This window comes from Zea mays, chromosome 5, assembly GCF_902167145.1.
Source record: "Zea mays cultivar B73 chromosome 5, Zm-B73-REFERENCE-NAM-5.0, whole genome shotgun sequence".
NCBI classification, from domain to species: Eukaryota; Viridiplantae; Streptophyta; class Magnoliopsida; order Poales; family Poaceae; genus Zea; species Zea mays.
In genome coordinates this window covers 79,864,855-79,878,071 of record NC_050100.1, presented here as the reverse complement: position 1 = coordinate 79,878,071, position 13,217 = coordinate 79,864,855, and the positions used below count along the sequence as shown (strand labels likewise).

At 50.2% G+C, this 13,217-nt stretch overlaps 2 protein-coding genes across 4 annotated transcripts in view; both read left to right on the top strand.

Moving 5' to 3' along the window:
• The window catches only part of LOC100273548 (uncharacterized), a 29,607-nt gene extending 20,668 nt beyond the window's left edge, over nt 1-8,939 (top strand). The window contains exons 12-22 of one of the 2 annotated variants that reach the window (NM_001147966.1): nt 6,297-6,365; nt 6,699-6,752; nt 6,928-7,002; nt 7,187-7,279; nt 7,371-7,474; nt 7,569-7,617; nt 7,689-7,775; nt 7,866-7,971; nt 8,097-8,184; nt 8,278-8,371; nt 8,457-8,939. In NM_001147966.1, coding sequence (NP_001141438.1) covers nt 6,297-6,365; nt 6,699-6,752; nt 6,928-7,002; nt 7,187-7,279; nt 7,371-7,474; nt 7,569-7,617; nt 7,689-7,775; nt 7,866-7,971; nt 8,097-8,184; nt 8,278-8,371; nt 8,457-8,540 — 903 coding nt within the window. In that variant the 3' untranslated portion in view covers nt 8,541-8,939. The remainder of the gene's footprint in view (nt 1-6,296; nt 6,366-6,698; nt 6,753-6,927; nt 7,003-7,186; nt 7,280-7,370; nt 7,475-7,568; nt 7,618-7,688; nt 7,776-7,865; nt 7,972-8,096; nt 8,185-8,277; nt 8,372-8,456) is intronic. The other variant, XM_008683230.3, reaches the window with a different exon arrangement.
• Nucleotides 8,567-12,379, top strand: LOC100277472 (uncharacterized). 2 transcript variants are annotated; one of them, XM_035967925.1, is made up of 7 exons: nt 8,567-8,927; nt 9,007-9,484; nt 10,646-10,699; nt 10,818-10,898; nt 11,598-11,667; nt 11,768-11,856; nt 11,958-12,379. In XM_035967925.1, exons 2-7 carry the CDS (start codon nt 9,320-9,322, stop codon nt 12,090-12,092), a joined length of 594 nt encoding a protein of 197 aa, XP_035823818.1. In that variant the 5' UTR covers nt 8,567-8,927; nt 9,007-9,319; the 3' UTR covers nt 12,093-12,379. The 2 variants fall into 2 exon arrangements, with proteins under 2 accessions (XP_035823818.1, NP_001144493.2); NM_001151021.2 differs by lacking the exon at nt 8,567-8,927 and having other exon boundaries at nt 9,110-9,484; nt 11,958-12,345.
• Nucleotides 12,380-13,217: the final 838 nt, after the last annotated feature.

The following is a 13,217-nucleotide window of genomic DNA, read 5'->3' as shown; positions in this document are numbered from 1 at the left end:
CAATTGCATCTGTAAGCGACTGTTCTTACTGGAGGGCCTTGAGGAGGAGGAAGATGAGGCTGTCGAGGATGCCGGGACTGAGGAGACCCCGGTATTCTCCCTCCAAGCTCTTGCGGGCGTGGTGGCGCTCACTGACACGATGCAGCTGCAGGTCACGCTGGGGGCCACCTCCCTCGTCGCCATGCTGGATTCGGGCAGCACCCACAACTTCATATCGGAAGCCGCGGCTGCACGCACGGGCCTGCCCCTCGAACACCGGCCACGCCTCACGGCCATGGTCGCGAATGGGGAGCGCGTCACGTGTGTGGGCGTCATCCGCAGCGCACCACTGGACATCGGCGGCCACTGCTTCCCTGCTGACCTATACGTCATGCCTTTGGCGGGCTACGACGTGGTCCTGGGCACCCGATGGCTGGCAGCGCTGGGACCGATCATGTGGGATTTCAGCAACCACACGATCTCCTTCACCTTCCAGGGCAGGGGGTTCTGCTGGCAGGGGCTCGCGGCCTGCCGACCGGCTGCTGTCAGCACAACCACCGCCACCAGTACGCTCCTCGACGAGCTCTTGGCGGACTTCAACGACGTTTTCAGTGAGCCTTGCGGCCTACCTCCCCCACGCAGTTGGGACCACAACATCACCCTGGTGCCGGGGGTGCCGCCAGTGGCAGTACGCCCGTATCGCTACCCCGCCCTGCACAAGGACGAACTGGAGCGTCAGTGCACAGCTATGCTGGACCAGGGGCTCATTCGGCGCAACAGCTCTGCGTTTTCGTCCCCGGTGCTCTTGGTTAAGAAACCGGACGGCTCGTGGCGGTTCTGCGTCGACTACCGCGCGCTGAACGCCATACCATCAAGGATGCGTTCCCCATCCCGGTCGTCGACGAGCTGCTGGACGTAGGACTGGGCATTCAGGTAATATGGGTAATTCGGTTCGGGTTATTCGGGTTCTACAAAATTCGGGTTCTGTAAAATAGGAACCGAAGCCGAACCCATAATTCCAGGAATCGAACCCTAATAGACCGAAAAATTCGGTTCGGTCTATTCGGTTCCTATAGAACCCGAATAACACAATCAGGTGCTGGGAGCGGACGCCGGAGTTGGAGCTTGGAAAGCTGGAGCAGTAGCAGTACGCCGCCCACGCAGGACGCTGGGAGCTTGGCTCGTGATGTAAATTGTAGCAGTACGCCGCCCATGCAGGACGCCGGGACACTGTGAAAGCTGGAGCTGCTGCTGCCTGCTGGACAGAAAGCTCCATGGCGCGGACAGAAAGGGACTCGGCCGCGCCCACGCAGTAGCAGTACGCCCGCTCGCTCACGCAGGAGCAGTATGCCGCCCACGCAGTAGCAGTCCGCCATGGAGCTTGCCCAGCCGCGCCCACGCAGGACGCCGGGAGCAGTGGACGGCGGGGCGGCGACCGAGCAGTGGAGTCCAGGCGGACGGCGGGGCGGCGGGCTGCGGCAGGCGGCGGCCGAGCAGTGCAGAAGCTCTAGGGTTGGGCGGTTGGGCGCCTGCGGACCGGAGGGAGGAAGGAAAGACTGGGCCGTGGCTGGCTAAGTGGGCCAAGTAGCTATTGGGCTGGCTGGTGAGCAATCTGTGTTCGGTTTTTTTTGGTTTATTCGGGTTACATGATACAAAAACCGAACCCTAACCCGATAACCGAATAGATACGATATGTGGATCGAACCCGAAAACCGAAACCCGAAAAACCGACCAATTCGGTCTATTCGGGTTCGGGTTCGGTTCTCGGGTTTAAATGCCCAGCCCTAGCTGGACGAGCTCCATGGCGCCAGCTTCTTCACCAAGCTCGACCTCCGATCTGGATACCACCAAGTCCGCATGAGGCCGGCCGACATCGACAAGACAGCATTCCGGACGCATGACACCTTCGAATTTTTGGTCATGCCTTTCGGACTCTGCAACGCGTCGGCCACCTTCCAAGCTCTCATGAACGACGTGCTGCGCGCTTACCTCCGTCGGTTTGTGCTTGTATTCTTTGACGACATTCTGATCTACAGCTCATCCTGGGCGGACCACTTGCGCCACCTCCGCGTCGTCCTCTCGGTGCTCCGACAGCACCGTCTCTTTGTTAAGCGTTCCAAGTGCGCTTTTGGCGTGGACACCGTCGCCTACCTCGGCCACACCATCTCGGCGTCGGGCGTGGCCATGGATCCGACCAAGGTGCAGGCCATCCGTGATTGGCCGCAACCGCGCTCGGCCAGGGCGGCGCGTGGATTCCTCGGGCTCGCAGGCTACTATAGGAAATTCGTCCACAACTATGGCATCATCGCAGCCCCCCTCACCGCTCTCCTGAAAAAGGAGGGGTTCCGATGGAACGACGACGCAGCGGCGGCCTTCAGTACTCTCAAGGAGGCCGTGACATCCGCACCCGTACTGTCGCTCCCTGACTTCACCAAGCAGTTCGTCGTAGGGTGCGACGCTTCGACGTACGGCTTCGGCGCGGTGCTCGTCTAGGAGGGCCACCCCATCGCTTTCTTCAGTCGGTCGGTGGCTCCACGTCACTGCTCCCTCGCAGCTTATGAGCGGGAGCTCATCGGCCTGGTCTAGGCCGTTCGCCACTGGCGGCCATACCTTTGGGGGCGGCGTTTCACCGTCAAGACGGACCACTATAGTCTCAAGTACTTGCTCGACCAGCGCCTCGCCACGATTTCGCAGCACCATTGGGTCGGCAAGTTGCTGGGGTTCGACTTCTCCGTCGAGTACCGGTCAGGCTCCACGAACACGATGGCCGACGCCCTCTCGGCGTTTCACCGTCAAGACGGACCACTATAGTCTCAAGTACTTGCTCGACCAGCGCCTCGCCACGATTCCGCAGCACCATTGGGTCGGCAAGTTGCTGGGGTTCGACTTCTCCGTCGAGTACCGGTCAGGCTCCACGAACACGGTGGCCGACGCCCTCTCCCGCCGTGACACTGAGGAGGGCGCCGTGTTGGCCATTTCTACGCCGCGCTTAACTTCATCGGCCGCCTGCGTCACGCCCAGGCTACCGATCTGGCACTGGTGGCCATCCACGACGAGGTGCGCCGAGGCACCCGCACCGCGCCCTGGTCGGTCGTCGACGACATGGTCGCCTACGAGAGGCGCCTATACATTCCCCCCGCCTCTCCACTACTGCAAGAAATTTTGGAGGCCGTCCACGGCGACGGGAATGAGGGCGTCCACCGTACACTGCACCGGCTCCGCCGTGATTTCCATTTCCCCAACATGCGACGCTTGGTGCAGGAATTTGTGCGGGCGTGCTCCACTTTTCAGCGGTACAAGTCCGAGCATCTCCATCCAGCAGGGTTGCTCTTGCCTCTACCCGTGCCCTCGGCGGTCTGGGCCGACATCGCGCTGGACTTTGTGGAGGCGCTACCCCGCGTGAATGGGAAGACGGTGATCCTGTCCGTGGTTGACCGCTTCAGCAAGTACTGCCACTTCATTCCACTCGCGCACCCGTACACGGCAGAGACGGTGGCACAGGCATTCTTCACCGACATTGTGCGCCTCCACGACGTTCCGCAGTCCATCGTCTCCGACCGCGACCCCGTGTTCACCTCGATGTTCTGGCAGGAGCTCATGAGGCTTATGGGTACTAAGCTTCACATGACATCCGCTTTTCATCCCCAGTCGGACGGCCAGACGGAAGCCACCAACCGAGTCATAGTGATGTACCTGCACTGCTTCACTGGAGATCGCCCCCGCCAATGGCTGCGCTGGTTGCCGTGGGCTGAGTACACCTACAACACCGCGTACCAGACTTCGCTTCGGGACACACCGTTTCGGGTGGTGTATGGCCGAGAGCCACCTTCCATCCGCTCTTATGAGCCGGGGGAGACGAGGGTGGTAGCCGTCGCCCGGGACATGGAGGCTCGGGAGACCTTCCTGGAGGAGGTCCGGTACCGCCTAGAGCAGGCCCAGGCGACCCAGAAGCTTTACTACGATCGGCACCACCGTCAAGTCTCCTACCAGCCGGGGGATTGGGCCCTCCTTCGTCTTCGGCAGCGGGCAGCTTCTTCAATGCCTAGGACCACCGCGGGCAAGCTCAAGCCTCGCTTTGTGGGGCCCTACCGCGTCGTTGAGCTCATCAACGACGTCGCCGTTCGCCTGGCCTTGCCGCCAGGGGCGCGCCTCCATGATGTGTTCCACGTGGGTGTCCTCAAGAAGTTTGTCGGCGTTCCACCAGCGTCCCCGCCTGCCTTACCAATCATCCACAACGACGCCGTGGTCCCTGAACCGCTGCAGGTTACTCAGGCACGCTTGGCGCGAGGCGTGCGTCAAGTTCTCGTCCACTGGAGGGGCGAACCGGTCGAGTCTGCTTCCTGGGGAGACCTCGACGAATTCCGCAGCAAGTACCCAGACTTTCAGCTCGAGGACGAGCTGGGTCTCGAGGGGGGGAGAGATGTCATGTGCGGGCGCACATATAGGCGCCACCGTGACGCACGCCGCGCTGCAGAGCGCGCTAAACACGCACAGGAGAGGCCACAACCAGTGGATAGATTTAGAAATAAAGATAAGGCTAGAGAATAAGATTGAGATGAGAGAATTGTGGAGAGTTAGTTGGCAGCAGATAAGTCCAAGAAAATAGGAGTTAGTTGAGAGTTTATAGGAGAAATTGGTTAGCCATAGGTCTATTTATAAGCCACATGGCAGCAGGGAATAAAGGAAGCAAGATTATTATTTCCTAATCTCTCTCTCTCTCTAAACAAGCCGACGGCTGAGGGGAAAAATCTCACCGGCGACGACGGACCGTGGCTACGAACTCCGTAGTCAGGGGCCAGCTACCCTAGGTCGGGAGGTCCTTGACATCCACCATCGATGGAGAATGGTGATGGCTGATCCGTGTCTTCCCCTAGTGGCGTCGCCCATGGAGATGGTGATGGCTGCATCGACGACAGTGCCGTGGGCGCAGTGACTGCCCATGTGGATGTCGACAGTGTTGGGGCCGACGGTGTGACAAAATTGGCAGCAGAAGCCATGCGGTGTAGATCGAAACCCAAGCTCTCCGATACCAGATTGTTATGGTTGCTGATCGAAACCCAAGCTCTCCGATACTAGATTGTTAGAGGGCGACAACTAGGGTTAGGGGGCGCTAGGGAGGCCTGCCGGGGGCCTCCGCTCACAGTCGAGCAAGAGGAGGATTTCTCCCTTCTAACTCTTGACTACTTTATTTCTCATCCATTGATTACATAAATAGGCCGGCCTGCTGGCTGGCCGCCCCTATCTAGCTAGAGATCCTTATCTCCTTAAAACTCTCCTAAAAACTCTCAACAAACTACTAACTGATAACCTTCCTAGATAATCTCAACTAATCTCTTAGATAATCTCAACTAATCTTCTTATACTTTGACCTACGCTCCTTGCTGCCCCCCATTGGGCCCTGATAGGTTCTGACAATTTCCACCACGATTTCAAGCATCACTAATGATTTCAAGTCGGCTATTAGAGCGCGACTAGCTGGACGACTCGACTAGATTTGCTGGTCGTCCTGGTCGTCCGACTAATCGCTGATTAGGGCGATTAATCGTCCGACTAATGATACTTGATCGTCCGGCTAGGGTTTAGTTATTGGGCCTTTTTTGGCCCATTTATAGTAGGGTTCTTTAGAGTACCCTCTCCTCTCCTGTTCTAACCTAGCCGCCATACTCTCCAGGTGTTCTTTCACGCCGCCTCCTGCCGCCGCCTGGTTCCTCGCGCCGCCGTCGCCTCCTCACTGGTCGGTTGCCGGCCAGACCTCGACGCTGGCTACCCCTCCTCTGCCCTGAGCTGCCCCTCCTCTGCTCGTTTCCCTCTGCCGCCGCCCGCCTGTTGCCCCTCTTCCTCTGCCTGCTCCAGTTCCATAGCTCTAGTCCAGAACTCCAGGTCACCGGCGGGCGGCTGCTGCTCTAGATCACCGGCATCTCCAACACCAGTGACGAGGTAGCTCATCATCTCAAGGTTCCCCCTTCTCCTCCGCTGCCGGTTGCCCCTCCTCCCTCCTCTGTCGGTGCCAGTGCCGAACTAATGGCTGCTGCTGCTCTAATCCTAAGTGGTCGACTAATCGCCCTGGTCGTCGCCTAATCGCGACTGGTCGGTCCCAGGGTTCGACCAGGCGACTTGAAATCCTTGAGCATCACATTATATGTCTGTTCTTGAAATATTAGTTTACTTGAGCGAGCTGATGAACCTGGTTTGGCAAAAGAAAACAAATATTATAAGACCAGAATCTTATCCTTTCTTTTCCCTGTGACTTCATGTCTGCTCATTATTAAGTCCAACACCGGTGTTTGTTGATTATTTGTATTACATCATGTGGGCAGTATCGAAGAGCAGTTGCTAAGGCCTTGGTTGATAGGGTTGCAGATGATGCAGTCTCCACAACTAGGACGGTAAAGCCTTGAACTTTGATGTGTTTTTCCTCCTAAATTTGGTGCATGTAAACCATACTTCCAGTAAAAATTTAGGACAGCGAAAAGTTTAGGAGATGATGTAATGGTGTGGCTTTAAATAACATTAGGGGCTTTATTTTCTGCTGAGATAGAATAAATTCAAATGTTGTTTTTCCTGTATGTTTCTGGATCATGACCAGTTGAATGACTTTTTTCCCCGCCTTTCAATTTCCTGCATCCTGTAAATAAATCTACTTGTCTCATTGGGTTCATTCCATGCTTCTGTTTCTTTTCCTTGAGTCTAATTATCTATTCACTATTGAACAAATAAAGGTTCTGATGGTTGTGGGAGCAGGCCGAGGGCCTCTAGTACGAGCATCATTGCAGGTTAGCATCACTTCTCTTGAAGCTTATGAGCTTCAAAGAAAAAAAAAGGATATTGATTAATTAGCTGTCATAAGGATACAAGAGCAACACCCTCTTCGATAAACATAGTACAACTGTAACACAAGCGATTTTTTATTTCTCTCTCCAATTGAGCTAAATGATTTTGACATTGCAGGCTGCTGAAGAAACTGGTCGCAAGTTAAAAGTATATGCTGTTGAAAAAAATCCTAACGCTGTTATTACTCTTCATGTAAGTTATTGAGTAGCTGTTCTGTCTCTTATTTTATTCAGTCATGTCCATTAGGCTGGTACTAAACTAATAAAGTTCAACAATGCAATAATTGCTGATACAATCATTTTACTTGTATTGCTATCTACTGTTGCCTTGTATAACTGTTGAATTTTGATTTAATAAATTTTGGGTGCTGAAACAGAGTTTGATCAAATTGGAGGGTTGGGAAAGCCTGGTTACTGTAATTTCTAGTGACATGCGGTGTTGGGATGCCCCTGAAAAGGCAGATATTTTGGTACGGTGATATTTCTTTTTTTTGGAAATGGTCATGTTAAACCTTTCCAACCCGTTGATGTTAAAAACTCTTACATACCTACATGATTCAGGTAAGTGAATTGCTTGGGTCCTTTGGGGACAATGAACTATCTCCGGAGTGTCTGGATGGTGCTCAACGATTCTTGAAGCCTGATGGGATTTCCATTCCTTCATCGTACTGGACCTTTTCTTATACATATATTTTCTCAATTCCTGATGCCAAAAACATTTTAAATATCATTTGATTGTCTGCTTATGTTTCTTTGCAGATACACCAGCTTCATCCAACCAATAACAGCGTCAAAATTGCACGACGACGTAAGTGTCTACAAATCGCAGTTACAGCTCATGACATTTCTATAGAAACCTGAGTGCCTTAATTTCCGCAGATCAAAGCACACAAAGATATTGCACATTTTGAAACGGCATATGTTGTGAAACTACACCGCATAGCGACACTTGCACCTCCACAACAGGTGAGAGATCTGATATGCTGTGTGTGCTTCATCGGTTCTGATCAAATATATTTATGCCATGAAATTTGGTTATCACCTTTACTTGTGTAGGTTTTTACTTTCACCCATCCAAATTTCTCACCAAATGCCAGCAACCAAAGGTACACCAAGTTGCAATTTGAAATGCTGCCAGACATGGGTTCATGCCTTGTGCACGGTATGCAACCATACCCATTGTTTGGATTTTGTTATTCATATAAACTAGTACCATAGATAGATACAGAAGTTGGCCCTCACTAACGCTGGTACCCCCCCACCCCACCCCACCCATCATTTTGGCAGGATTTGCTGGCTATTTTGACTCTGTTCTTTATAAGGATGTTCATCTTGGAATCGAGCCAAACACCGCTACACCAAACATGTTCAGCTGGTACTGATATTTTGTTTACGAAAGCTGACAATACAATCTCTCAAATCTTGCCATCAGTCAATAGCTGTTATCTTCATGACGGAAAACTGTCAGGTTCCCGATCTTCTTCCCATTGAGAAAGCCCATCTACGTGCCCGAAGGGTCTCCTATAGAAGTGCACTTCTGGCGGTGCTGTGCCCCCACGAAGGTAAGCATATGTGATGACCTGTCCATTCCGGGACACTAGAATTTCTACCATATCATCCTCATCTTCCCCGTTGCTGCTGCTGCAGGTGTGGTACGAGTGGGCTGTGACTACGCCGACCCCGTCGCCGATCCACAACAGCAATGGCCGGTCCTATTGGGTTGGTCTATAATAAGGCATCAAGATCATCTTTGTGTTGTAACAGAGAGGAAAAATAACAGAGATGATATGGTTTAGTTCTATCTGAGTTGAGCAGTGTGCTTAGTGCTACTGGTTTCTGCCTGGAGAGCTGATCAAAGGATATATGTAGCGTGTTGTTATCTGATCTGAAAGGGAGTGCTTGACCCCCAACGTTGTTCTACTCGATTTTGCTAGCGTTTCAGTAGGATTTTTCTAGAATTGCAAACGTTATGCTTTCGTCAGATTCTGAAGCGTCTGCATCCTTTCCTTTTTCATCTATGTACTGTGGCTCTTGTGTGTGACTGGAAATTCGTTACCAGTTTGCTATGCTGGAACATGGAAAAGAAAAAAAAGAGATAATTATAATTGTTTCATTCAGGTAGCATTTTTTATCTTAGGGTTGGAAAAGAAACATTTTTGAAGTCTCACGATCGTTTTCGTTTTCCACGTGACTGAAGGACGCCCGTCTCCACGTAGCCTGGAAGGTTCACGAGGTTCATTGAGCCGTTGAGCGTGTAACTGCCGTGAAGGTTCCCGAAGCATCTGGAACACGTGGGCACGCCGCACGCCACTGGGCGTGTGCGCTGACCCTGACGGCACCAAAAGGAGAAAGAGGAAGCGAGCCCCCAGGAAAGCGGTCAGAATTGGAGTGCAAGCGACGCGTCGAGCCCCATCCCGTTCCCGCGCCTCGCCGAGAGATCTGCGCCGTCGTCGGCACCAATCCGTACACCCGTCAGTCCGTCCGTCGTCGGCGCCGGCGAACGAGTAGAGATGGAGGAGACGGCGGCAGCGGCACCGGCTGAGAAGGCGTCGTCGTACAGGTACTGGGTGCGGGAAGCCACCGGCGACGCCGCGCCGCTCCCCGTCCCGCGCAAGCTCGACCCCGCCGCCAATGGGAACGGGAACCCGCCGCCCCTCGGGTCCGTCTGGAATCAGGTGAGCCACGCTCCTCATCTCGTCTCATCCCATCATCTCCACCTTTCCGTCTATCCCTGTTGGATTGGAGAAGGAACCGTGTAAGTAGTTGACTAGTGGCATTGTAACAAGCTTGACGACTAAAAGGGTCACGAATTTGTGACGCCCCTTGTGTCCTCAGTGTTCGTCCGTGCGTGGAGTCTGATTGGGGAGCTGACGAATGCTAGATCTGGTCTGTATTTCAACTTCCTTTGCGATTATTATTAGTACGGCTAGCGGCAACCAAATATGATACCTTGGCACAAATGCAACTGTACAGTTTAGAGTCACCATTTGTTCGCAATTACCCCCATTTAATGCCTCATCAGCGAAAAAGCATTCCAATCGATGGAGCTTATTTTCCATGAATTTGTTGCTTGGTTGGCCGATTGCCGCAGGACTTATTGTTTCTTATTATGTTCCTGTGTTAATGTCCCGCTCCATCCTCTTCTTGTGGAACCCTGGGTGCATTCACCCTTGCTTTTGCAAGAAATGTTTCTTATCTTGGTTCAATGAGTGTTCCTGCTGCTTATTAAGATTCGATTCAGTCCACAAACAATCAGGCTGACTGCGTGCAGGCTGGGGAATATTATTATTTTTTATTCAAGACTAGATTCCCAAGCAAAAGTGTATAACCCTGACTACCCTGGAACTGGAAGCGAGAGATAGAAAAAGGACGATAGATAGGTGTATGAGTAGGGGAAATGCATGTGAAGGGTGTATATGTTTGCAACTCTGAACTAATGGGTAAAGTGTCTGATATGTTTAAACTAGTTGGTACGAGCTTTTTTATTCTAAATGATTTAACGCCACATGAATTCATTTTACCCCTACATTGGTTTATTTATGTTCGCGATGAGTGGTCTTATGACATTGCTCCTATCTTGTAATATGAATATATGATAAGTTAAGCTGTTGCTTCTCTGAAGTTGATAGGAAGAAATGACAGGAACAGCTTCGTATCGCCGGAGCCGTGACTAAATGTCTATGCTTAATTTTGCTCAAAACGCTGATCCATATGACCATATCATTTATTATGAATCTTGCAGCTTTGGACAGAATGAATCTTCCTGTACATGTCTTCAAATTTATGGATATTCTTCCTACTCTAAAATCTCCTGATGCTTTGTTGGCTCGTTGCAGGCTGGAACTTGGGAGGAAAAGAACCTCAACTCATGGGCTAATAGTAGGATAAAGGTGAATATTTTATTAACCAGTTGTTGGCAACAAATACTTGGCTTATGACACTCCTAGTACAATGGTGTTTCTGTTTGTAAAAAATTCTCTGACATTTGCTGGCTACTTTGTGCTACAGGATTTGCTGGGCTCTCTAGGTTCATTGAAGTTCCCTACAGGGAATGCATCCGTTGATGAAGTGTCCAAGTGCTCAGGCGATGTAAGTATATTTTTAACAAAACCATTCGATCCTATTATTCCATCATCAATTTGTGCTTGAAAGAAACAGTCTGATTATTCGTTTTGCTTCCTTGCCATTGTACACATGATGCGATTGATTTCTCTTGACATCAGCCTTATGTAATATGAAACTGTTTGTCTAACTCTAACCTGACAGCTGAATGACACGTACTACAGCATAACACAGTAGTCTCTAGATTGATCTATGTTTTGGGAACCTGTGCTGGATTTAAGTGTATAAATAAATATAATAATGATATTAGGCAGCAGGCAGTGTAAAACCAGTGAAGAATTCACATGCACTTCGCTTAGCTCGGTGTCCATTCCTCCACCTGGGCTACTCAAGAAGTTGTGCCCAGTGAAGAAAACTTGATTGCACCTGCCTCCTTGTTTGCTGCAACCTAGAAGTATATTGGTAAGGTTCTGTCAATAGTTGTGAGCATCGTCTGAAAAAGAACAATGCGACTAAACAAATGAACAAAATGTTTTGAACTGAAAATTCTTCAAGGCATGTTCGCACATAACAGCCGAGTAACTACAGTATTTGTGACACACTACCGTGGATGGAATCTGCTTGGGTGCCTTGCCTTGTGCAAGCCATTTGTTTCTTTGAAGTGTCTCTGTGGTTCTGTACTGTGACAATTTAACTTCTGAATATAAACCATTGGTTCCTTTGCAGGCCTTTCAGGTCACTGTCCGCAACAAGAAGAGAGTAGGATATAACTACGAACTAAGCTTGAGATTTAAAGGTAGACATCACCACACATCATGTCACTCACTCAAACACCGTCTCCTTAAAGCCCTTTTTATTGCTATTACTGCAGCGTAACTAACGGTAGCGCTTACCAGGTGAATGGTTAGTTAAAGAAGAAAACAAGAAGATCAAAGGACACTTAGACATTCCCGAGTTCTCGTTCGGTGAGATCGATGACCTGGAGGTAAAGCTGCCACACTATCATGTACCACCACTGTTTCCAACATAATGCTGGATGGCATAACATCCATGGCGAATTTTGTCATGTGCCACCACTGGTTTCAGGTGCAAGTAAGGTTCAGTGACGACAAGGGCCTCGCATCCGACGACAAGGCACGGATCTGCAAGGATCTCAAGTCCTTTATGGCCCCGATTCAGGAGAAAATGCGCGTGTTCGAAGAAGAGCTCAAGGGTAGATAGCGAGCATTAGCGAGAATCGGCAGTGCTAGGTGGGCGCTGCCGTGCCCGTGCTGGAATGATGAGTAAAACATGTTGACGTCTTGTGGTGTCTCCACGTTCTAAAGTCGTCTTCGGATGACTGGGACTGTCTGTGTACTGATGCTATGCACTTCCGGAGATGAGTATGTACGGTTACGAACTGCCTAAACCGTCTCTTCGTCCTAATCATTTTCGGGATATGATGGTAGTAGAGAGATTTAGGGCTTGTTTGGTTCCTAATTTGTTTTTATCTAAGGTTAGTTCTTTAATTTGGTCGACTAACCTTAGACAAGTTATGAATAGTGGTAATGAATCACGATCTAAATGCTTCTTCATAATGAGTTAGGAACTTTAATTAATTTTAGTTTGACTAAGGTTCAAATTTGATTCGATTCTTCCATTTTATAATAATATAAAATTAGAGCCCATTACCTCACCTCTAGACAGTTAGTTAGTCGAGAACTAAACACCTCACCTCTAAGCCTAGTACAGTTAGTCGAGAACTAAACATGCCCTTGATATATTTAAACGTGAATGCTATGGATATAGGTCGAATCTTGATCTAGAATTCTGGATAAATCTGGCATACCTTGGGTCTGTCCTGACCTCTTCTCATCTCATGGTTCACCTCGGCCACAAACCTTGCAATCACCACTTCTCTCACCGTCAAGCAGTCTCCGTCAAAGCCAATCAAACCATCATTTCACCCCCTCCATATATTTTTTTTCTTCTCACAGCTTTTCACCCTTGCACCACAGAGTGACAGAGATATCACAATGCTATATTCGCATAAACCAATCTTCCAAATCCTAGCAATTTTTCCACATCGATTCAAGGCAGCTCTTCCGTGACATTTTTGGACTATGCTATGGCCTAACTAGGAATGATAATAGATCACGATACACATGTTTCTTCACAATAAATTAGGACACTTAATAAATTTTAGTTAAAAAATAATAGAAATAGAGTCTGATCCTAATTTATTTGATTCTTAAATTTTATAGCATAAAACCTAAAGTCCGTTACCCCAACTCACCATCCTACTTTTTTTCTTCTTCTCTGTTGAGTGGGCAAACATGATTGGGGTAGGAACGAGTCACCTGATTA

What these genes read in the sequence shown, in the direction of transcription:
- LOC100277472 (XM_035967925.1), top strand. Translation starts at nt 9,320, where the DNA reads ATGGAGGAGACGGCGGCAGCGGCACCGGCTGAGAAGGCGTCGTCGTAC. An exon ending in GGGCTAATAGTAGGATAAAG is followed by an intron (nt 10,700 to 10,817) that starts GTGAATATTTTA and finishes TTTGTGCTACAG; the next exon opens with GATTTGCTGGGCTCTCTAGG. An exon ending in GTGAGATCGATGACCTGGAG is followed by an intron (nt 11,857 to 11,957) that starts GTAAAGCTGCCA and finishes CACTGGTTTCAG; the next exon opens with GTGCAAGTAAGGTTCAGTGA.